Source organism: Narcine bancroftii, chromosome 13, assembly GCF_036971445.1.
Source record: "Narcine bancroftii isolate sNarBan1 chromosome 13, sNarBan1.hap1, whole genome shotgun sequence".
NCBI lineage: Eukaryota > Metazoa > Chordata > Chondrichthyes > Torpediniformes > Narcinidae > Narcine > Narcine bancroftii.
Window position 1 is genome coordinate 77,081,173 of NC_091481.1, and position 21,570 is coordinate 77,102,742.

At 51.5% G+C, this 21,570-nt stretch overlaps 2 protein-coding genes across 2 annotated transcripts in view; one reads left to right on the forward strand and one right to left on the reverse strand.

The window, feature by feature from the left end:
* Positions 1 to 4,205, reverse strand: part of LOC138748074 (uncharacterized) — a 13,521-nt gene extending 9,316 nt beyond the window's left edge. Inside the window, exons 1-4 of the mRNA XM_069907768.1 lie at positions 3,924 to 4,205; positions 3,231 to 3,401; positions 1,941 to 2,041; positions 1,591 to 1,684 (exon numbers count right to left, since the gene is read on the reverse strand). Of these exons, the coding sequence (XP_069763869.1) occupies positions 1,591 to 1,684; positions 1,941 to 2,041; positions 3,231 to 3,401; positions 3,924 to 4,205 (648 nt within the window). The remainder of the gene's footprint in view (positions 1 to 1,590; positions 1,685 to 1,940; positions 2,042 to 3,230; positions 3,402 to 3,923) is intronic.
* Positions 1 to 21,570, forward strand: part of numbl (NUMB like endocytic adaptor protein) — a 111,822-nt gene that overhangs the window by 83,893 nt on the left and 6,359 nt on the right. The window contains 8 exon segments of the mRNA XM_069909827.1: positions 5,906 to 6,047; positions 7,473 to 7,551; positions 9,939 to 10,000; positions 10,002 to 10,013; positions 12,582 to 12,722; positions 15,467 to 15,671; positions 17,103 to 17,396; positions 19,853 to 20,020. Of these exon segments, the coding sequence (XP_069765928.1) occupies positions 5,922 to 6,047; positions 7,473 to 7,551; positions 9,939 to 10,000; positions 10,002 to 10,013; positions 12,582 to 12,722; positions 15,467 to 15,671; positions 17,103 to 17,396; positions 19,853 to 20,020 (1,087 nt within the window). The 5' untranslated portion in view covers positions 5,906 to 5,921.

Below are 21,570 nucleotides of genomic sequence, written 5' to 3' on the forward strand. Positions count from 1 at the left end.
TCGCTTATTCTGCATCCAAGTGTATTTAACAGGGAGGAGTTGCATGCTTTTAAAACAGAATTTTACCTCTAGTTTGCTTTCCAGTTAAAAAAAAATCTTTTATGTGTCATCCCTCCACAATATTTCCTTGGAACCCAGAAGTATGGAAATCCTTAGCTCATACACAGAGATGCTGGAGGCACTCAGCCAGTCTCGCAGCGTCCATAGGAGGTCGACAGTATTGCAGACGTTTTGGGCCTGAGCCCTTTTCCAAGGTGTAAGTTGACCAGTTAGTCCCATTTGCCTGCATTCACCTCGATCCATCAACTCTTCGTACACCTGCCTAAATATCTGTGAAAATTGTACCCACCTCAACCACTCCGCTTGTTCCATGTACCCCCTCCTCTTCTCTCTCCCTACATCTGTACTCCTCCCATTCTTCCTTGCCCCAGCCTTTAATTCAGACCATAGAACTCGACAGCACAGAAAGCAAGGCCATTCAGTCCTTCTTGTCTGTGCTGAACCATCATTCCACCAACCTGCGCCCGTCCATGTATCTGTCCAATTTACTTTTAAAACCTAAGAATGAGCCCGTCTTTATCACATCAGTTGGCCAGCTCGTTCAGCCACTCTTTGAGTGAAGAAGTTCCCCCAAATCCTTTCCCCTTTCACCCTAAAGCCATGTCCTCTTGTATTTATCTCTCCTCATCTAAGTGGAAAGGGCCTACTCTGTCTATCCCCCTCATAAACCTCATTCAAATCTCCCCTCATTCTTCTACACTCCAAGGAATAAAGTCCTAACCTGTTTAATGTTTCCCTGTAACTCAACTCCTGAAGACCCGGCAACATCCTAGTAAACCTTCTCTGCCCTTTCGATCTAATTGATCTCCTTCCTGTAGTTTGGTGACCAGAACTGCATATGATGCTCCAAATTTGGCCTGCCCAATGTCTTATACATCCTCAACATAACATCCCAACTCCTGGACTCAATACTTTGATTTACAACCTGACTTTTTTCACTCATTCCTTGAGGATGGGCTCAGGCCCAAAATGTCAGTAATACATCTTTACCTCCTGAAAACGCTGTGAGAGAGGCTGAGTTCCTCCAGCATTTCTGTGTGGTTTTATAACCATCTCAGCATGTTTCACTGAATTCTTAGCTTAGTCCAGGCCCTGAACACACAGTCTCTCAGATGCAGTTTGTGGGATCTTGCTGTGTAGCCAGCCAGTGACCACAGTCCTCCCTCCTCCTCCCCAGTTGAGAATCACCATCGCTGCGCCAAGCTGTAAGGATGTGAGCGGTGCTACAGAAAGGAAACTCCTTCCAGTCCCACCCACTTCATATGACGTTTGTGGGCTCTGTGAAAATTTGCCATAAAGAATACTTATTTTTGAGGGGAGTCATGTGATGGAGTAGTGGCTGGTCGGGTGGAACCAGCCCTCTCCAGAGAAAAAAGTGTGAACAAACAGAGCTCAAAAAACAAAATACAGGAAGAGAAAGATAAAGTTTACAGAGAAGAGACAGAAGATGGCACCTAAAAGAGAAAAAGTAAAAATAACAGTGAAAAGGGAAGAAGGAAAATCACTGGAGAAGAAAGAAGGCGGCCTTACCTGCACATCGGAGCAGAGAGTCACCGTGGAGAGGAGCGGCCGATCTCCGGTGTTGGTGAGTCCCCAGAGGAGCGGTGTCCTCCCGACCGGCGGACTTCAAAAATGGCTCTCAGAGCCAAGAAGAGGTGCGCGAGCGCCGTGCGCAAGTAAAAGAAAAGGTTAACGGCGACAGGAGGGGAACTCTGTTGAGGAGCGGCCAGCTGAGAGACACCCAGTATCGGGGCGTTCGGCTAGGGGAAGTAAGCAAGAAAGAAAGAAAGAAGAGTTGTGAGAAAGAGAATGAGGGCTGGAAGAGGGTGAGCGGCAACGAGGTGACTGGCAGGGGGCTGACCTGCAGCAGGGTGCCCAACAATGGGTCGACCTCCAGCGGGAGCCCCAACAATGGGTCGACCTGCAGCGGGAGGCCCAACAATGGGTCGACCTGCAGCGGGAGGCCCAACAATGGGTTGACCTGCAGCGGGAGGCCCAACAGCAGGAGACACAGTAGCTGGAGGCCCAGCAAGGATACAGAAGCAGCACACCAGAGAAGGATGAAGATACACAGATATAGAGAAGAGAAGAAGAGGAGAGAAGAAGGACACAGACACAGAAGAAGTGGAGGAAGAAGACCAAGAATTTCAAAGGAAAGAAGAAGCTAAAATAGAAGGACAAAGTTTAGATGAAGCCTTTCTCAAAGAACAAATGAGGTCATTAAAAGAATGGCTATCATTTAGAATTTAGTTCAATCTAAAGAAAAATGAAAAGAGCTGAAGACAGAATGCAAAGTTTAGAGTTGGTCATGACTGAAATAGGGAAAAGAGGAGAAAATGTGGAGGAACGAGAAGTTGCTGCAGAAATGGAGATAAATGATTCAAGAGGGAAGTTGGAAGAGAGCGAAAAAAATTAAAGAGACACAAGATTTATTGTCACAAAAAAATTGACGTATTGGAAAACTACAGTAGGCGAAACCACATAAAAACAGTGGGCCTGAAAGAAGGCAAAGAAGGGTCAGATATGAAGGAATTTATAAAAGGATGGATCCCGAAGGTGCTGGGAACGACAGATTCACATGAAGAAATAGAAATCGAAAGGGCGCATAGAGCGCTAGTACCGAAACCGCCACCACCCCTGGACTCCCCCACCATGGTGAACAACCCTGCCGCCATCTTCTCTGTCCAAGTATTTCAGCATTCGAAATGCCTCTACGAGGCCCCCCCCTCATCCTTTCATCCTCCAATGAGTACAGACCAAGAGCCGACAATCATTCTTCGTATATTAACCCTTTCATTCCTGGTATCATTCTAGTAAATCTTCTCTGAACCATCTCCAGTGTCAGCACATCCTTTCTCAAATAAGATGCCCAAAATTGTACACAGTCTCCTAGTGAGTCCTCTCAAGTGCTTTATAGAGACTCAACATTATATCCCTGCTCTTGTATACTAATCGTCTAGAAATGAATTGCTTTTTTCACCACTGACTGAACCTGGGGGCGGGGGGGGTAACCTTTTGGCTACCTCCTAAGTCCCTTTGCACCTCCGAATTTTGAATTTTCTCCCTATCTAAATAATAGTCTGCCCATCTATTTCTTCTACCAAAGTTTTGACCGTACGCTTTCCACTGGTCCAGGAGATTAGGGTTGGTGGGAGAGGGGAGGTTCACACCGCTGCCTGGTGCGAGCTTCCTGCACTTCGCCCCACTGTGGAAGATTTCGTGAGAATTGGGGCTGGGCCCACTGGGGTTAGGATGAGGGGCCTCCCATGGGGCTTGGTAACCACGGCGAGGGGGAAGGCAATGTTTGACCCCCTCATCCTGCTCCAGATATTACTCTCCCTCTGGCCAACAGTGGATGCAGTTCATGTGACAATTGGGGCTGGAGGGAAAGTTGTTTGTGCTTAGAACGTAGAACGGTGCAGCCCATGAATATTGTACCAACTCACACTCTCCATCAATCTAACTCCTCACAGCACACAACCTTCCGATTTTTTTTTACATCTCTGGCAATGTATTCGTGGTACCCACCACTCCATGCATAATAAAAGCCTTTCGGTTAGCACATTAGCATTACAGTGCTAGCAACCCAGGTTTGAATACTGCACTGTCCGTGAGGGAGTTTGTACATTCTCCCCCATGTAGGGGCGGTGGTGGGGGTGGGGGGGGGGGTGGTTTCCCACCCTTCAACATGTTGTAAATCTATTGGGTGTAATTGGGCAGCACGGACTTGTGGGCTGGGAAGGGCCTGTCACCGTGCAGTAAATTTCTCTGACATTGCCCTGAACCTTTCTCCACTTACCTGAAAGAGATGTCCTCTGGTACTGGCCCCTCGTCATGTCAGGAGCAAGGTGCTGGCTGCCTACCCTATCCATGCCTCTAAATCGTCCTCGACCTCTGCTAAGCCATCTTTCATGCTCCATCGCGCTCTCTCTCTCTCGAAGTGCCCAAGCTCCCCGTCCTTGCTCTGTAAGGCCTTCTCCAATCCAAGCCACATCCGCCCTCTTTAAAGCTTCCGCGTCCTTTGCAACGGAGTTATGGAGGGGCTGTACTTTTGTGGGGCAAGGGTGGCTCACTAGTGACCCCTGCTGGCTCTCAGGGCTACCACGTGAAAACCCAGTTGGCGAAGGGGCTATCAACTCCACCATTGTTTCTGTGGTGTGGATGAATAGTGATTGCCTTTATTTCTTCATACCACTTGTTCTCTGTGGAAAGAGTGATGGGTGTCTTTGAGCATAAGATGTAGGAGCAGAATGGGGCCAGCTCTGACTGACCTCCTGTCCCCCCCTTGCCATTGGCAATGGACAAGGGCATTCGTAGGGGCCACAGCACATATAAGGTGGGGCATGGACTAAGAACATTTCCAATGCTATAAATTTACCGACGACATCGTGGTTGTCAGCAGAATCACAGAGCGCATGAGGAAGAGTAGAGGAGGGAGATAGATCAGTAAGTTGAGTGGTGTAATGACAACAACCTTGCGCTTGACGATAGCAAAACCAAAGAGATGATTGAGGACTTCAGGAGGCAGTCAGGGGAACTACGACACAGACCTCATTGAGGACTCAGTAGTGGAAAGGGTCAAGAACTTCAAATTCCTGGGTGTCAACATCGCTGAGGATCTGTCCTGGAGCCTCCACGCCGACGCAATCAGGAAGAAGGCTCGCCAGCGGCTATGTAGTATCTTTCTAATTATCCGAGAAGCTTGTGTCCGGGCGTTGTTCAGTTAACCAGCAAATGGCTTTAAACAGCCCAGTAATGTCAACAGAGTACTTGCATCAGCAGTTAAATGCCACCGTCGCCAATCCCCAACACCTCCCCATCGCTGCCGGTCCTGACTGCAATCCCCACTCCTGCCCGGTAGTTGGGGGAGGGGGGTGCTCTCCTTTGATGACACCAGGATAAAGGAGGGGAGGAGTTACCCGAAACAAGGACAATCAGCGTTCTAATTTCTCCCCTTGCGCTGCCTGACCCACCAACCTCCCTCCAGTCATTCACTGATGGCTCAAGATTCCAGCCATTCAGCGTCTGTCCTCCTGGCCGGCTCTGAGCTCTGTTGTTACCAAACTGGCTGTGCCGTGAAAAAGTTTCGCTTAACTGATTTGCGCCTCATCGTGAGGAGATTCGGTACATCTTGAAAACGTCTACAGGAGCACCGTGGAGGGCATGCTGGCTGATTGCTTCACTGTAAGGTACGGAAATGCCAACTCTCAGGGTTAGAATAAACTCCAGAGGGTTGTTAACTTAGGCTCCAGACCTCACTCCATCAAGGACATCTACATGAGGTGGTGTCTTAAGAAAGCAGCCTCTATCCTCAAAGACCCCCATAACTCAGGCCACGGCCCTCTTCACTCTGCTACCATCAGGAAGGAGGTCCAGGAGCCTGAAGAGTACAAGGACAGCTTCTTCCCCTCCGCCATCAGATTCCTGAATGAACAAAGAACCACAGACACTGCCTTAATTTGAGTTTTTCTGCCCTATTATTTATTTATTTTTGTAAGGTGGTTTATATGAACGTTTGCACTGTGAAGCTGCTGTATCTTGTTCGTGACAATAAATTCTGATTCTGAAGTACGGAAGAAGCTAAGTAAATGACTGCTTCACAGGGAAGGGGCCCCATAAATATCCAAAGGGTGGCATTGCCAAAAAAGAAGTTGGCCCAGAGCACCTCAGAGGTGGCGGGTTGAACAGCAGGGATTGCCGCACACATCGGAGGGCTGGAAGTGTGCAGCCAGCCAGCGCACGTGGAAAGAGATCGTTTCAGTTCTAGATGCGCAACTTCAAACGGGTTTCCTTTGTGCCGGCTGCGCCTGGGGAGAGACCCGTCTAATTGTGTGTGTCTGTGCAGGGAGAGGGCTCCCGCCATGAACAAGCTGCGGCAGAGTCTGCGACGAAAGAAGCAGCCGTACGTGCCTGAGGCGAGCCGCCCGCACCAGTGGCAGTCGGATGAGGAGTCTGTTCGCAAGGGCAGGTGCAGCTTCCCCGTCAGGGTGAGTAGACCAGGCTGGTGTGGTCTCCCTCACTTCACTCCCCACCCCCACCCCTTCCTCTCCCCACCTTCCCCCTTTCCACTCCCCTCCCTACACCTCCCTTCCCCTCCCCCTCCCCCACCCTTCCCCTCTCTCTCCCCACTCACCCCCTCTCCCACCCACTTCCTATCCTCCCCCCTCCCCTCCCCTCCTGGTGTCGGCAAAGTAAAGGAGGAGGCATAACTTCAAAATGAGTGGTATGGTTAGGGGTTAGTACCGCGCTGTTACAGCGCCAGTGACTGGGGTTCAAATCTGGCGCTGTCTATGAGGTGTTTGTACATTCCCCCCATGTCTGTGTGGTTTTCCCGTGGGCTCCGGTTTCCTCCCACTGTTCAAAATGTACCGGGGTGTAGGTTAATGGGGTGTAATTGGTCGGCACAGACTTGTGGGCCAGGAGGACTTGTTATGTGCTGTACATCTAAAATTAAATTTAAATCTGAGGCTATTCAGCTCCTCGATCCTGTTCTACTCAATTCCCTGCACTCCACCTCCGGCTGTTCCATCCCAGTCCTGGTTGGTTGGTTCTCACGTTCCGGCACTGTGCAGAGATTCAGGCGCTGAAATGGAAAGCGTAGGTAGCTTCAAGTTCTTGGAAGTGGACATCTACATTGAGCCGATCTGGAACAAGCACGTTGATGTGACGGTTAAGAAAGTACTGATTCCTCGACACTCTTGAAATCCCTTCCCTGCAGGCATCAGGCTCCTGAATGAACCCCACAACAGAGCTCTTGCACTGTTCTTGCTTGGTGCTAATTGGCCTTCCTTTTCATTGCGATCCTACGCCCTGTGAATAGTGCGGTTTGCATGGATCGGTGTACGTTAGTGATATCCTGTCGATCTGCTCACAGAACCCTTCTCACGGCATGAGTTAGATTGTGATGAATAAACACCTGAAAGAGTTTGGCGGCCAGAGGGGATGGTGGGGGAGTGGAAGTGAGTCCGAGATTGCAGAAAGTTGGAGGGGGATGGGGTCACTCCGCCTAGTCCCTGCCTTGATCACGAGAGGACTGAAGCGGTTCGCAGCGGGATTTAATTTAATTTAGATACAAGGCCATTTCAGCCGACGAGTCCGGCCCGCCCAATTGACATCCAATTAACCTACACTCCCGTATGTTTTGAACGGCAGAGGAAACCAGGAAACCAGAAAACCTGCGCAGACACGGGGAGAACATACAAACTCCTGACACACAGTGCTGGATTTGAGCCCCGGTCCAGATTGCTGGCACAGTGAAAGGTGTTGCGCTAACTGTGCTGCCCTGCATTCCAGCGGGCAGCCCCACTCTCGCCGAGCTGAGTGTATGGTGGTGAAGAGTGGGGGAGGTGGAACCAAGGGGTGGGGAGGGACAGAGGAGTGGGGAAATAACTCGCTCTCTGTTCTCTGAGCAGTACTTGGGTCACATGGAGGTGGAAGAATCTCGAGGGATGCACGTGTGTGAAGAAGCGGTGAAGAAACTCAAAACGGTGAGTCTCTGTGACCCCTGGATCCCGAGGTCCCTCGTGGGAAACCATGCGAGTGTCCAAAGTTCCTGTCGCACTGCAAGTGTGGTCCCATTCTGTGGGGAGGGTGAGGTGGGTGTGTTGGGGAAGGGGAAGGGATGGGGGGGGTGGTGAGTGGGAGGGGATGGGGAGGGGGAGGTGATCAGGAGAGGGGTGATGATGTGAGTAGGGAGTGGTGGTGGGGAGGGGGTAATAGGAAGTGGGGTAATAGGGTGACAGATGATGATGGGGAGGGGGCAAATGGGGAGTGGGGTTTTGGGGAGGGGGCAAATGGGGAGTGGGGTTTTGGGGAGGTGGTTCTGTGGAGGGGGTGATTGAAATGCGGGTGATGATGGGGAGGGGGCAATGTTGGGGAGGGGGAAAATGGGGAGTGGGGTGATTGGAAGGGGTGATAGCGGAAGGGGCAATGATGGGAGAGGGGCGATGATGGGTGACAGGGGTGATGGGGGGGATGTTGGAGGAAGGAGGTGATGGGGAGGAGGGGTGATGAGCAAGGGGAGATGCCCATTATCGGGACAGAGATGTGGAGGCCATGGATCTGGAAGAGACGTAACAGAATTTGGACGTATGTGTGGAAATTGTACGACAGATTCACTGGAGACACACAGGAATCTGGGGGAGATGGTGGCTTGAGCACTGTCAGGGCATGGGATTGGGGGGGTGGGGGGAGATTGACGTTTCAGGCCACAGTGGTGGGGTCGGGTCGATGTGTGGCTCTGGGTGCTGTCAGTCTCTGCTGGGTGAACATTGCTACCTGTTGGAGTAGATTCCCACTGGGAGCAGCTCTCTTTTCTTCGCCTTCCCCGTCTTGTCTTTTCAGTACCCGTCTTTGCAAGCCCCCTCCCTCACCCTCCCCTCCTCGTCCTCTCCCCCTTCCTTCCTCCCCGCCTCCCCTCCCCCTCTCCGTCTCCTTCCTCCCTGTGTCTCCTCCTTCCCTTCTCCCTTATTCCCCAACTCTCCTCCTCCTCCCTGTCTACCTCCTTCCCCATCTCTCCCCTTCTGGGTATCCCTCGTCTCCATCTCCCCTCCACGCTGTCATCTCCCCCACTCCTCTCCATTTCTCTCCATCTCCCCCACACTCTTCCCTCCCTCCCTCCGTCTTCCCTCCTCCCCATCTCCCCCTCTCTCCTCTCCTCCTCCCTGCCTCTCCTCCACCTATCTCCCTCCTTTCCATCTCTCCCACGCCCCTCCCAGTTTCCCCTTCCCCATCTTCCCTCCTCCCCATCTCTTCTCCCCTCCTCCTCATCTTACCCCTCCCCATCTCCCCCTCCCCATTTCCCCACCTGTCTCCCCCTCCCCGACCGCCCCATCCCTGTTTTCTCCTCTCTCTATCTTCCCCCACCCCATCTGTCTCCTCCCCATTATCCCCCTCCCCATCTCCCTGCTCCCTGTCTCCCCATCTCCTCCCACTCATCTCCCCTGTCTCTCCCCCTCCCCATCTCCACCCCTTCCAGTCACCCCTCCTTCCTATCTTCCCCCTACCCGTCACCCCTCCCCATTTCCCCTCCTCCTATCTCCACTCCAGAGATATCTTCACAAGAGAGCTGGATAGACATGAGCGAGATAGTAACGGAGGGAGAAGGAAAGAGCTGGTACGTGGACATTGTCAGTGACATGATTAAGTCAAGTCTATTGTCATCTGATTGAACAAGTACAACCTGATGAAACAGCTTCCTCAGGTCCTCGGTGCGAAACACGCAGAGACACGACCAGACATAACACACATGCCGACGGACAAGTATATCGAGCAGTTCCTTGGGTCGTTCAGCATTCTCACTGCCCGTGGGAAGAAGCTGATCCTCAGCCTGGTGGTGCGGGCTCTGATCCTCCTGTGTCTCTTCCCCAACGGAGCTGCTGAAAGGTGCTGTGGGGGGTGGGGGGGGTCCTCAATGATTTTGCGCACCCTCTTAAGATGACGATCCTGGTACATCGCGTCAAAAGGGTGGAGGGAGACTCCAGTGGTCCTCTCAGCCACTCTTATGGTCCTGTGGATTGACCTCTGATCCATTTCTCTGCAGTAACTAACGCACTGCAACGCAGCCGGCCAGGGCGCTCTCAATGTTGACATAATTTGCCCGCCTCAGCCTTCTAAGGAAATGGTCACGGTTGCGCCTTCCTGACAAGTGAGATGTTGAGTGTCCACCATAAGTCACTAGTTAAGCGAACTCAAGGAACTTGGTGTCTATCCACTACAGAGTTGTTGATGTGTAGTGGAGGGTGGTTGGTCCTGGTCCCCCTGAAGTCCATGATCATCTCAGGTTGTTGCTTTTGCACTGTATCACGGGCGTTGGTGTCCACCCTTATCAATGTGGCTTGACACAGTGGAGTAAACCTCCTGTGTTTTCTGTTTTGCAGGCTGGAAGAAGTCAGTGAAAGCTATCTTGTGGGTTTCAGCGGATGGGCTGAGAGTTGTGGATGGACAAGACCAAGGTACGATTGCTATGACAGGAGAAAGCAGGGTCATTCCCGCTGACCCACGAGCCACTGGTGATGGGACCAACGTACGAGGCTGAACACACCTGCAGGAACAGAGGGCACTCGGCTGCCGGCACTATTGCTATGCGTGCCCGGAGTGTCTCTGACCATCTCACGATAGGGCGGTCACGCTCACTGGTTGTTGTGAGTTCGATCCCTCCTTCAGTCCACGGCTAAGCACATTTCCTATGAAATGTCAAAGGGTCCTCGCCCCCGCGGTTGCTATTTTGCAGGCTACAGATGGGAGAGGGGGTACTCCCCGGTCTCCAGGGCTGATATGTACCACTGCACCCAGATAATCAGGCTTCTAATTGTTTGGAAGGTCTGAAATGTGCCAGGGTCTGGGTGTGTGGCTGAGGCCAGGATTCAGGTCCAGAACTCCAGGGGTAAGGAACATGAGTGGGTCGTCTGGAATGAGTGTAAAGCCCTTTTTACACAGAGATCCTGCAATGCTGCCGTCAAGAAGACCCGTCATTAAAGCCGGCTTTGCTTGAACCAAACAACACCGGCATTATGCTGCCCAGTGTGTCATTTTACACAGCAAGCTAGAATTCCAGGAGTAAAAGAGGCGGGACTTGTGGCGGCAAATGTGATGTTTAAGATAAACATCCTGGTCCTGGCCTGCCGACTCGCCCTTTTTACCACAGACGTCAATTCGGCGCTGTGACGACCTCCAATCCTGGCTTAAAGGCGGGATTCAGAGACTATCCAAAAGTCTCTTAAAAGACCCTTTGGTACCCACCTCCACCACCGTTGCCGCCAGCCCGTTCCACGCACCCACCACTCCCTGCGTAAAAAAAACTTACCCCTGACATCTCCTCTGTATCTAGTCCACGGCACCTTAAACCTGTGTCCTCTTGTGGCAACCACTTCAGCCCTGGGACAAAGCCTCTGACTGTCCACAATTTCTTGTTACTTGTGGTTGAAGCAAAAGTGAGTCTCCACCCCCCCACCCCCCACCCCCCACCCCAGAGTCGAGAGTGTCCATGGATTCGCCTCCAGGGGACCCGCAGCCACTCAGACATCAAACCATTGGTAGCCTGAGCTCCAGATCCAAATCTCTGACACGATCAGGAAGCCCTCACATCCCGGTTCCGAGGTGAAGCTGTATCTTTCACGATTTTTACGTTTGGATTTTTATGTCCTTCCAAACTTCATTGTCTATAGTCCCAGGCTATTCGACCAAAAGGAATTTTTAAATTTTATTTACAGCATTGTAGAAGCTGATTTTGACCATTTAAACCCATGGGGTGGGCGGGGGGGGGGGGGGGGGGGGTGGGGGGGGAAGGGTGGATTTCAAATGGGAACTATGTTAATGGTTGGTTGGAGGTTGGAGTGACCTGCCTGGCTCAAGGGGCTGTCTTCTCTCTCTCTTTCCTTCACACTCTTGCTCTCTCTCTCATTCTCTCATGCTCTCTCTCTCACTCTCTTTCCCCCTTTCTCTTGCTCTCTCTCATTCTCTCTCTCTCGCGCCTCTCTCAGAACTCAGTAGGTCACTCAGCATCTTTAGGAAGTAAAAGGAAGCCAACGTGTCAGACCTGAGCCTTTCGTCGAGGGGCCTGAGCCACAGGAAGAGGTTGACCAGGCTGAGGCTTTATTCCTCGGAGTGCAGGAGGATGAGGGCTGCTCTTTTAGAGGTGTACAAAATCACGAGGAATAGATTGGGTGGACACAGAGAGTCATTTGCCTAGAGATGGGAATCGGTAACCAGAGGAGGGAGGGTTAGGGGAGAAATTTCACAGGAACCTGAGGGTTTACCTGAGGATGGTGAGTGTATGGAACTGAAGGAGGTGGTTGAGACAGATACTATTACAATATTTAAGAAAAAATTGGATGGCTATATAGATGGGACAGGTTTAGAGGTTAAACGCAGGCAGGTGAGACCAGGGTGGGTGGGACATTTTGGTTGGTTTGAAGGACCCGTTTCCACATGAGTGACTGAGAGATCGACCACATATAAACAGAGTGGAGAGAGTGCAGAGAAGGTTTACCAGAATGTTACCTGGGTTTAAGCATCTAGAGTATAGGGAGAGATTGGACAGATTAGGTCTTTATTCTTTGGAGCGTAGAAGGTTGAGAGGGGATTTGATAGAAGTATTTAAGATTATGAAAGGGATAGACAGAGTGGATGTGGATAGACTATTTCCATTAAGAGGAGGAAAGATTAAAACAAGAGGACATGAGTTAAGAATTAAGGGGCAGAGGTTTAGAGGTAACATGAGGGGGAACTTCTTTATTCAGAGAGTGGTAGCCGTGTGGAATGATCTTCCGGGAGAAATAGTGGCGGCGGAGTCAATTGTATTATTTAAGAAAGGTTGGACAGGTATATGATGAGAAGAAGATGGAGGGTTATGGGCATTGTGCAGGGGAGGTGGGGACTAGAAAGGGGTGTTTGGTTCGGTGTGGACTAGAAGGCCTAATGGCCTGTTTCCGTGCTGTAATTGTTATGTATGTTATGACTCCTCCCCTCTTCTTCCTTCACTAATTCTTCCTTCCCTAATTCTTCCTTCCTTCTCCCCTCAGGACCTCATCGTGGATCAGACCATCGAGAAAGTTTCCTTCTGCGCCCCCGACCGCAACTACGACAAGGCATTCTCCTACATCTGCCGCGACGGCACGACCAGACGGTGGATCTGCCACTGTTTCATGGCTCTGAAAGACTCGGTGAGACGCCGCTGGATTTGACATTCCCGCCCTGCCCTTCGTGTCCCTCTGTCAGACCCTCCCAAGACCTCAGCTCCCCAATTCAAGCTTCGTGATCCCACCCTGGATCTGATCTCTCCACCTTGGGTGGCAGTGTCTTTTGCTCCTGAGCTCTGGAATTTCTCCTTCACCTGATGCCCTTCTCTCCTATGGGTGGAGAGGTAGAAGGAAGTGATGCGGGGGGGGAGGGGTGTTCCTCCCTTGCCTCCTCTCCTCCTCTTATCCAACCCTAACATTTTCCACTCTCTTGTTATATAAACTATTTAAGTTTGATAACCATCTTGTAAAGTTCTAGTTTTGGAGTGAAGAGATAAACGTAGACCCAAGAATCAACCATAGAGCACGATACAGGCCCTTCAGCCCACAAAGTTGTTCTGAACGCATCCCTACCTTAGAAATCACTGGGCTTTCCCATAACCCTCTATGTTTATAAGCTCCATGTATCTATCCAAAAGTCTCCATGTATCGTACCCACCTCCACTACTGTTGCTGGAAGGCCCTTCCATGCACCCACCGCCCTCTACGTAAAAAACTTACCCCTGACATCTCCTCTGTACCTAGTCCCCAGCACCTTAAACCGTGTCCTCTTGTGGCAACACTTCAGCCCTGGGAAAAAGCTTCTGACTATCCACACTTCCTTGTTACTTGTGGCTGCTACATGTGCTAGGAGGAGGTTATTGGGCCCATTGAGCATATGTTAGCTCTGAAAGCAATCCTTTCGCCCATTAATTATCCCTACAACCTTTTTTTCCTGACATTCCAATCAGTACTAGCCCTCAGCTACCCACAAGTAACAATTTCCAGCAATCAATTATCCAGGGCAGCACAGTGAGCATAGAGGGGCAACACAGTTAGTGTAGACGGGGGGCGGGGGGCATGGTTAGTGTAGTGAAGCAGCACCGTTATTGTAGAGGGCAGCACAGTCAGCGTAGCAGTTAGCGTAAGGCTGTCACAGCGCCAGAGACCTGGGTTCAAGTCCGACACTGTCTGTAAGGAGTTTGTACGTTCTTCCTGTGTCTGCATCAGTTTTCCACGGGGGTTCAGTTTCCTCCCACCCTTCAAAGCATACCAGGGTCGTCAGTTAATTGGGTGGTATGGACTCATGGGCCAAAAGGGCCTGTTACCCTGATGTCTATGTCTAAACCTAATGCCATGAATTTGGAATGTAGGGGGAAGCCCACACAGTCTTGCGAGGAATGTGCACACAGACAGAGGCTGAGGTCAGCACCGAGGGAAATGGGAGGCGGGCTAGAGAATCTCACCTGACCTAGGACCTATCACAGGAGAACAAAGAAGGGGTGTTGCAAGTAAGGACATTTCAGACAACCAATGGTGGCTGGATAAGTCAGGGGACTAATTTTATATGCAGAAGGACATGGCCCTGAATGGATGGACGTGTTGGGTGACCAATCATGAGAATACAGGAGTGGCGGGCAACTAATCATGGTGGCACAGAGTTGGTGCTGCAAGGTTGGATGTGATGGGCAACCAATCATGGGAGAGCTAGAGAGGGATGGTCCAATTGTGGGAGTACATGAGAAGGATGGATATGTTGGGCAACCAATCATGGGAGAGCTAGAGAGGGATGGTCCAATTGTGGGAGTACATGGGAAGGATGGACATGTTGGGCAACCAATCAGGGGAGAGCTAGAGAGGGATGGTCCAATTGTGGGAGTACATGGGAAGGATGGATATGTTGGGCAACCAATCAGGGGAGAGCTAGAGAGGGATGGTCCAATTGTGGGAGTACATGGAAGGATGGACATGTTGGGCAACCAATCATGGGAGAGCTAGAGAGGGCTAGAGTAATGGTGGGAGTACATGGAAAGATGGACATAGAACACTACAGCACAGTACAGGCCCTTCAGCCCATAATGTTGTGCTGACCCATATATTCCTTAAAATAATAGTAAACCTTCCCTACCCTCTATTTTTCTATCATCCATGAGCCTCTTAAATGCCCCCAATGTTCCAGCTTCCACCACCACACCTGGCAAGGAATTCCAGGCACCCACAACTCTCTTGATGTCTCCATTAAACTTCCCTCCCTTCACTTTGTACACACATCCTCTGGTGTTTGCTGATCCTGCCCTGGGGAAACGGGTGCTGGCTGTCCACCTGATCTATCCTCTCAGAATCTTGTAGACTTCTATCAAGTCTCCTCACATCCTTCTATGCTTCAAAGAGAAATGTCCCAGCTGTGCTAACCTTGCCTCATAAGACACATTCTCCAATCCAGGCCACATCCTGGTAAATCTCATCTGCGTCCTCTCCACAGCTTCTACATCCTTATAATGAGGTGACCAGATCCTTTAGAATTTCCAGCCATCAATTTACATTCAAATCTCCAGAAATGAATACAATGCTCCAAATGTGGTCTCACCAGAGATGTGTAGAGTTGCAACATGACCTTTTGACTCTTGAGCTCAATTCCCTGACTAATGAAGCCCAGCATCCAATAAACCTTCCTGGTTTGTCCTTCCAAAATGCATCACTTAAACTTGCTGAGCAACCATTCGTGGAGAGCTAGAGAGGAATGGATCAATTGTGGGAGTACATGGAAGGATGGACATTTTGGGCAACCAATGGTGGGCAATATGGCATCGTTTGGCAGTGCTTCCCTCCCTGGGTGTTGGGGATGCCTCCTAGCCCGTGGCAGGCCTGACTGCTCCCACCTCCTGACAGTGTCATGTGCCCGGTTACAGGGGGAACGCCTGAGCCACGCCGTGGGCTGCGCCTTCGCCGCCTGCCTGGAGAGGAAGCAGAAGCGCGAGAAGGAGTGTGGCGTGACAGCCTCGTTCGATGCCAGCAGGACCAGCTTCACCAGGGAGGGCTCCTTCAGGGTGACGACGGCCTCCCACCAGGCCGAGAGGGAAGAGACCATGAAACAACTGCAGGAGAAGAAGCGAGGTGAGGGGCCAAGTCAGGACAGCTGACCACCCTCTGTGTCAACCAGCGACCACCTTCCAGCTCAAGGTCTCGTGTACCAAGATGAAGTGATCAAGGCTGCAGACCAGTTGGACACCTCGGTGGGGCAGAAATAGGCCATTCAGCCCATTGAGTCTGCCCTGCCCTCCCCATTAACCTTTGATGACCTGGCTAATCAAGAACCAATCAATCTCTGCCCAATGACCTGGCCTCCACAACCACCAGTGGCAACAAATGCCACAGATTTACCACCCTCTGGCTGATAAAAATCTCTCTGCATCTCTGTTTGAAGCGAAGTAAAACACAAAATTCTGTAGACACCATGATTGAAGTAAAAGTACAGTGCTGGAGAAACTCAGCAGGTATAACCTTGATGAAAGGCTCAAGCCCAAAAGGTTGGATATGCATTTTTATCTGCCTGGTTATCGGCTCAGTTAGCATTGCCGTTATCCTAACACCATTACCCTGCCAGTGATCTGGACTGGGAATCGAATCTGACACTGTACCTTCTCCCTATGTCTGCGTGGGTTTCCTCCCATCCTTCAAAAAATACTGGGAGTTGTAATTGGGTTGTAGATCTAAATATCTGCTATACAAAGTGCACCATTTGACCTGCTGAATTTCTCCAGCGTTGTGTCTTCACTTTGTTCTAAGCGGACGCCCTTCAATCCTGACGTTGTGCACTCTTGTCCAAGAGTCTCTCCCTCCATGGGAAATGACCTTTCTACATCGACTCCGTCCCCGCCTTTAGTACTATAAGGAGAGTAACAGAGATCCATTGGTATGGGCGCAACCGTCGTTTAGCTCTTTGGGGGTTCATTCAGGATCTGATAACAGGAACTGCCCGCGAATCAGGGGCTGCGCAGTCTCGCTCTACTGAAACTCATTCCTGACTGGCGGGGGGGTGGGGGGGAGGTGGCGGCTGGGGCAGGATGTCTTTTAATGCGCTGGCTGCTTTTCCGAGGAAGGGGAGGGGGAGTGTGAAGGTCTGAAGCACATTCACAACCCTGGAGCAGTTTCTGGTGGTCCCGAGCAGTTCCCATCCCACGCAGTGACGCACCCTGACAGAGTGCCCCTCCTCTGCAAATTCAACCTCCCCCCACCCTCACCCTCACACTGGGGGCAGTTTACAGTGGAGAATTATCCACTGTGTTTGGGAGACAGGGAGAAACTGGAGCCCATGGCGGTGGTGTGGAGGGAGTGTGACCCATGCTGTCATGTGCAAACTCCGCGCAGACAACGGCGGAGGTCGGGATCGAACCTGGGGTCCCTGGAGTGGCGAGGCACTGGCACTATCTGCTGTGACCAAGCAAAGAGGGTTGTTCTGGAACATTCTATCCCTAGCCCTGGGTCACTGGGGTGCTGGGCCCAGAGTGGGGTCGGGCAGTTGGCTGACAATGTGTCTGCCCGCAGGTGAAGCGGTGGCTGTGGGAAGCCCCAGTGCAGGATCGGTGCCCCCGGCACCCGGTGGCTCCCCCCCGCCGCCGGGGGCAGCCTCGCCGGTGGACAAGGGTGAGTCAAGCGCCCAACATGCCATCCCGCGCAGGCACGCGCCGCTGGAACAGCTGGTGAGGCAGGGTTCCTTCCGTGGTTTCCCGGCGCTCAGCCAGAAGAACTCGCCCTTCAAGCGCCAGCTCTCACTCCGACTCAACGAGCTTCCCTCCACGCTTCAGAGGAAGACTGCCGAGTTCGAGGTGAAAAGCCCAGGTGAGCCAACACCCTTCCTCCCCTGTTGTGTTGAGTTCAAGGTAAAGAGCCCAGGTGAGCCAACACCCTTCCTCCCCTGTTGTGTTGAGAAGAGTATCAGATTTGGTGGGTTCACAGAGAGACGAATCTGGACACAAGGGTTTGCAATCACACGTAGCTTTTAATAGCACACAACAGTTTATAGAAGAGTGTGGAAAATGATACGGGAATAAAACGCGCACACAATTTATAAAGGAGCATGGGAAAATGGTACACAGTAGATGATTTATAATTCACACAGGCAATCCCGACATTCGCACACTATTACAGGAGTAATACCCACCCTTCCCAGACCCCCTGATCGTTGGGAGGTGGCCCTGGTACAAACAGCACCTGCAGGGGTATACACACACCCCTGGACCCCTGATTGTCGGGAGGTGCAAGTACTACGTATTGACCTATAGCAATTTAAACCCTAGCGTAACTACGGCTCAACTTTAGTGCAGTGCACACCTTACCCGCGGCCCTTCCAGCAATGCCCACGGTAGCGACCGTGGCATGGAGCGGTGTCCGGGACTATCACCATGAGGTAGAGAGAACGCAACTGCTCTGTCCTGGCGCTAAATAGAGGGCTGATTTGTGTGTCTCGCCCAGTGGTTCTCAACCTTTTTCTTCCCACTCGCATCCCACTTTAAGCAATCCCTCTGCCATCGGTGCTCTGTGATTAGTAAGGGGTTGCTTAAGGTGGGATGCGAGTGGGTTGAGAATCGCTGCTCTAGACCCAATTGCTACTGTAATGTTTTGCTTGAGAAAAATTGTCATTGGCCCATTTCCTTTGGAGTTCTGAAACCGTGCACATGAATGAGGGACGATTAAAACAGTAATTTTCAAATATTTTCTTTCCACCCACACCCCACTTTAAGGAATCCCTTACTAATCACAGAGCACCAATGGCATAGGGAATCCTTAAAATGGGATGTGAGCGGAAAGAAAATGATTGAGAACCGCTGCTCTAGCCAATAGCAATGCTGAATGATTTGAATTAGCCAATGGCAAGATGTGCACTAATTAGTGACTGGCTCCCAACCTTGATTGACAGGTGATGTGACTTCTGAATAAGTTCCAGACCCGGTTGTGGGGGGGGGGGGGGGGGGTGGAGGACGGAGGACACGTGACCACACACAATACACACATTCCAGACAGGGAGTGGAGGAGCCACATTTACTCCACCCTCAACACCCCCTCCATCCCCGAGCATTCTTGAAGGGGGTTGACACTCCACTGAGACAGGGACTCGCTGAATCCCTCCCATCACTGCTGGCATTGCATGAAGGGAGTGTGCAGTGGGATAGGCAAATGCAGAGGTCAGATGCTGAATTCTGGAGCCAAAATTGATGGAATTCCTGGCACGAGACAGCAGTAGAAACATTGAAAACTTCCAGCACAATCCAGGCCCTTTGGCCCACAAAGTTGTGCCTAACATGTCCCTACCTTAGAAATTACTAGACTTTCCCATAGCCCCCTGTTTTTCTAAGCTCCATGTCCCTATCCAAAGGACCCTATCGTATCCACCTCCACCATCGTTGCCGGCAGGCCATTCCACGCACCCACCACTCTCTACGTAAAAAAAACTTACCCCTGACATCTCTGTACTTATTTCCCAGCACCTTAATCCAATGTCCTTTTGTGGCAACCATTTCAGCCCTGGGGAAAAGCCTCTGACTATCTACAGCAGATCACCTCTCATCCCCGCCGCTTCAAGGAGAAAAGGCCGAGTTCACTCAACCTGTTTTCATAGGTCCTGCTCCCTAAACCAGGCAACGTCCTTGTTAATCTCCTCTGCACCCTTTCTATGGCTTCCAAACCTTCCGGTAGTGAGGCAACCAGAACAGGCCCTCCAGATAGGGTCTGACCAGGGTCCTATAGAGATGCAACGTTAACTCTCGGCTCCTAAATTCTCTCTGGGATCTGGAGCTAAAACCAGGCTGCTGCGGGAACTCCGAGGTCCTCGCCAATCGCCCAGCCTCCACAGAGGGGTAGTACAGACATAGAAGGCTGAAGGGTCTCGATCTGTGATGGATGACTCCTCAGCACTCTGCTGAAGACTCCTCCCCTCCCCCCACCCCCCAAGCTGTGGTATGTGGCCCCCATACAGGGGGAGGGATTGAGGGATCCACGCACCCTGCGCTGACAGGCCCTTTGATCCTCTGTGCCCATGCTGACGGCCCTGTGCCTATCTACTTTGGGCCTAAATTCCTGGTGATGGGTAACCTCGAGGGTATGGCAATGTCCCTGTTGGAGGAGACCTTGAAGGTACGGCAGTGACTCCATTGGAGGGGTCCTCGAGGGTATGTCTGTACCCCATTGGGGGGGAACCTCAAGGGTATGGCTGTACCCTGTTGGAGGGAAGGGTGGTGTTTGGTGATGCAGAGGTACTGACCAAAGGGATGTTTTGCCTTTTGCTCTCTCCACTCCAGTGCCAGAGTTCGATTCGTCTCCCACCAATGACCCCAGCGGCGTGGATGCCCTCTGCGCCCAGAGCAATGCCCCCGTCCATAAGCCCCCCGTCGATCCATTCTCCACACCCCCAGCCGGCAGCCTAAGCACAGCCAACGCCGCCATGCTTCCGCCACAAGCACCCCAGGGTAAGAGCCTCACCCGCGGGATTTGTGGGGGTGGGTGGGGGGGGAGCCATAGTGGGGAACGGGGACAGAAATGCCAGCCCGGCACAGGAGAGCTGGTTTGCGTTGGAGTCGGGGGGGGGGCGGGTGGGGGGAGTGCGGCATACATTGGCGGAACTCCTGTGGCCTTCCTGTGCGGTTTGCCCGATATCTGGGGGGGTCCAGATGTTGGCCATATAAAGCAGAGACTGGGGTGGGGGACTGGGGGCTGGGAGATTAATGGAAGGTTCAAGAACAAAGAGGGATTGTAGTAAAAATGGTGGATGAACTCAGCCAGTCTTGCAGCGACCATAGGAGGTAAAGATATATCACCGACCAACAAAAGTTATTAATTGGATCTGATATGGGGAGAGGTGAGAATAGATTATGTCTGTGTGAAAGGAGACCCAAAGGATGAGAGACAGAGCTGGGGGAAGATGACGGATGGGGGGTGGGGGGTGTGGTTTAACGAAAGCCAGAGAAGTCGATGTTAATGCCATCCAGTTAGAGGGTGCCCAGATGGAAGATGAGGTGTTAGAACAATGAACAATACAGCACAGTACAGGCCCTTTGGCCTGCGATGTTGTTCCGACCCATATAGTCCTTCCTAACAAAAAGTACTAAACCCTCCCTAACCCATAACCCTCTACTTTTCTTAAATCCCCCAATGATCCAGCCTCCACCACCATCACCGGCAATGCATTCCAGGCACCCACAACTCTCTGTGTATAAAAGAAAACTCACCCCTGATGTCACCCCTAAACCCTCCCTTCACTTTGTACACACGTGTTTGCTGATCCTTCCCTGGGAAACAGGTGCTGGCCGTTCACCCGATCTATGCCACTCATAATCTTGTAGACCTCTACCAAGTCTCCTCCTGTTCTTCTACGCACCAAAGAGAAAAGTCCCAGCTCTGCTAATCTTGCCTCATAGAACATGTTTCCCAATCAGGCAAAATCCTGGTGAATCTCCTCTGCCCCCTCTCTGTAGCTTCCACATCCTTTCTGTAATGAGGTGACCAGAACTGAACACAATATTCCAAGCATGGAGAGATTTGTAGAGTTGCAGCATGACCCCTCTACCACTGAACTCAACCCCTCCTATTAATGAAGCCCAGCATCCCAGAGGCCTTCTTAACTATCCTATCAACCTGTGCAGCGACCTTGAGGGATTGAACCCCAAGGCCCCTCTGCTGTTTCTCCCATTGGCGGGTGGTCTCAGTCTGACAGTGCATGAGACCATGGACAGACATGTGAGCAAGGGAATGGGCTGGGGTATTGAAGTGGATGTCAGATTATCAAAGACAGTGCTGGCTGGGGGAGGAATCCAGGCCAACAAAAGGTATGATAAGGGGAGAGGTGAGCATTCCTTGTGGAAGGGCTCAAGCCCGAAACGTTGGTGATATATCTTTATCTCCTATGGATGCTGCGAGCCTGGCTGAGTTCCTCCAGCATCTCTGTGTGTTTTTCCAGAACAAAGAGAATCTTTAAAGCTCCAGATGTGGCCCTTTGGCCCAGAGTTCATTCTGATTGCCT